The 1,184-nt window shown below is 40.6% G+C and overlaps 1 protein-coding gene across 1 annotated transcript; it reads right to left on the minus strand.

The window, feature by feature from the left end:
• Positions 1-120: 120 nt before the first annotated feature.
• Positions 121-618, minus strand: LOC101563089 (dynein light chain 1, cytoplasmic-like). Its single transcript, XM_004629362.2, has one exon. The coding sequence runs from the start codon at positions 563-565 to the stop codon at positions 296-298; it is 270 nt and encodes an 89-aa protein (XP_004629419.1). The 5' UTR covers positions 566-618; the 3' UTR covers positions 121-295.
• Between the last annotated feature and the right edge of the window lie 566 nt (positions 619-1,184).

Genomic DNA, 1,184 nt, shown 5'->3' on the forward strand with positions numbered 1-1,184 from the left:
TACAAGTCATACATACGAGCGTATGACTCCCACTCTCTGAAGCAGATCTTCGATGTTAATAACCTAAATTTGCCCCAGGTTGCTCTGTCATTTGGTTTCTTTTTTTTTTTTTTTTGGCTGTTTTGCTAAATGTTTTATAACCACAACAAACTAGTACAGAGAATACCCTGTACACACAAAAAAGATCAAGGTGTTCCCTTAGCAAGGCTGAAGATTTTCAGTCTCTGTATTTGGAATTTAGGCTGCAGTCCTTGGTTTTGGATGGATCACTGGATGTGTGGCACAGTCCATGCTTTTAACCAGATTTGAACAGAAGAATGGCCACCTGGCCCAGGTAGAAGTAGATGAAGTGTTTGGTTTCATGCGTCACGTAACTACCGAAGTTCCTCCCCACAATGCAGTGCCAGGTGGGGTTGTACTTCTTGTCAAACTCCTTCTTGATGTGGGCCGCAATGTCCTTTTCTATGTTATATTTCTCCAGCGCCTGAGTAGCGCACTCCACCGAATCCTGTTGCATCTCTTCTGACACGTCCGCATTTTTGATCACCGCCTTTCGGTCGCACATGGTTACCGTGGAGCAGGAGCAGGCTGACTGCAACGGTCTCCTAGAGGAGGTGGTGGCACCTCATTTGGTTTCAAAGTGCCTCCTTTTGTGGATCTCAACGTGAACAGCAGTGAAGGCAAGCACAGAAAGAGAGGAGGCGGCGGCGGATTCGGTTACCAGAAAAGCAAGAAAGTTGAAAAGTCCAAAATCTTTAAACACATTAGCAGGAAATCATCAGACAGCAGACAGTTCTCTCACTGAAGACAAATTCCTTTGATCTAGAGTAACCCTTCTGAAATGAATTTATTTTCCTTTACAAAGAAATTTTTGTAGTCCTGTAAGTCTTTCTCATCTTTGATGTGATCATACAATTTTTCAATTAAAAAAAAAAAAAGATACCAATTCACATCTACTAGAATGGCTGCTACAGAAAAAAAAGAGGAGAAAAGAAATATTGACAAGGAGAAAAACGAATCCTTGGTCATTGTTGAGAGGAATGTAAAATCATGCAGCCACTTCAAAAACAGTGGTGGTTCTTTTAAAAATTACAGATAGAATAACCAAATGATCTAGCAATTCCACTTCTGGGTATATATCTAAAAAAATTGAAAGCAAATCTCAAAATAGGTATTTGTGTACC

Source organism: Octodon degus, unplaced genomic scaffold, assembly GCF_000260255.1.
Source record: "Octodon degus isolate 3935 unplaced genomic scaffold, OctDeg1.0 scaffold00029, whole genome shotgun sequence".
Taxonomy (NCBI): Eukaryota; Metazoa; Chordata; class Mammalia; order Rodentia; family Octodontidae; genus Octodon; species Octodon degus.

Coding starts and splice junctions, on each gene's coding strand:
- LOC101563089 (XM_004629362.2), bottom strand. CDS start 565: ATGTGCGACCGAAAGGCGGTGATCAAAAATGCGGACGTGTCAGAAGAG.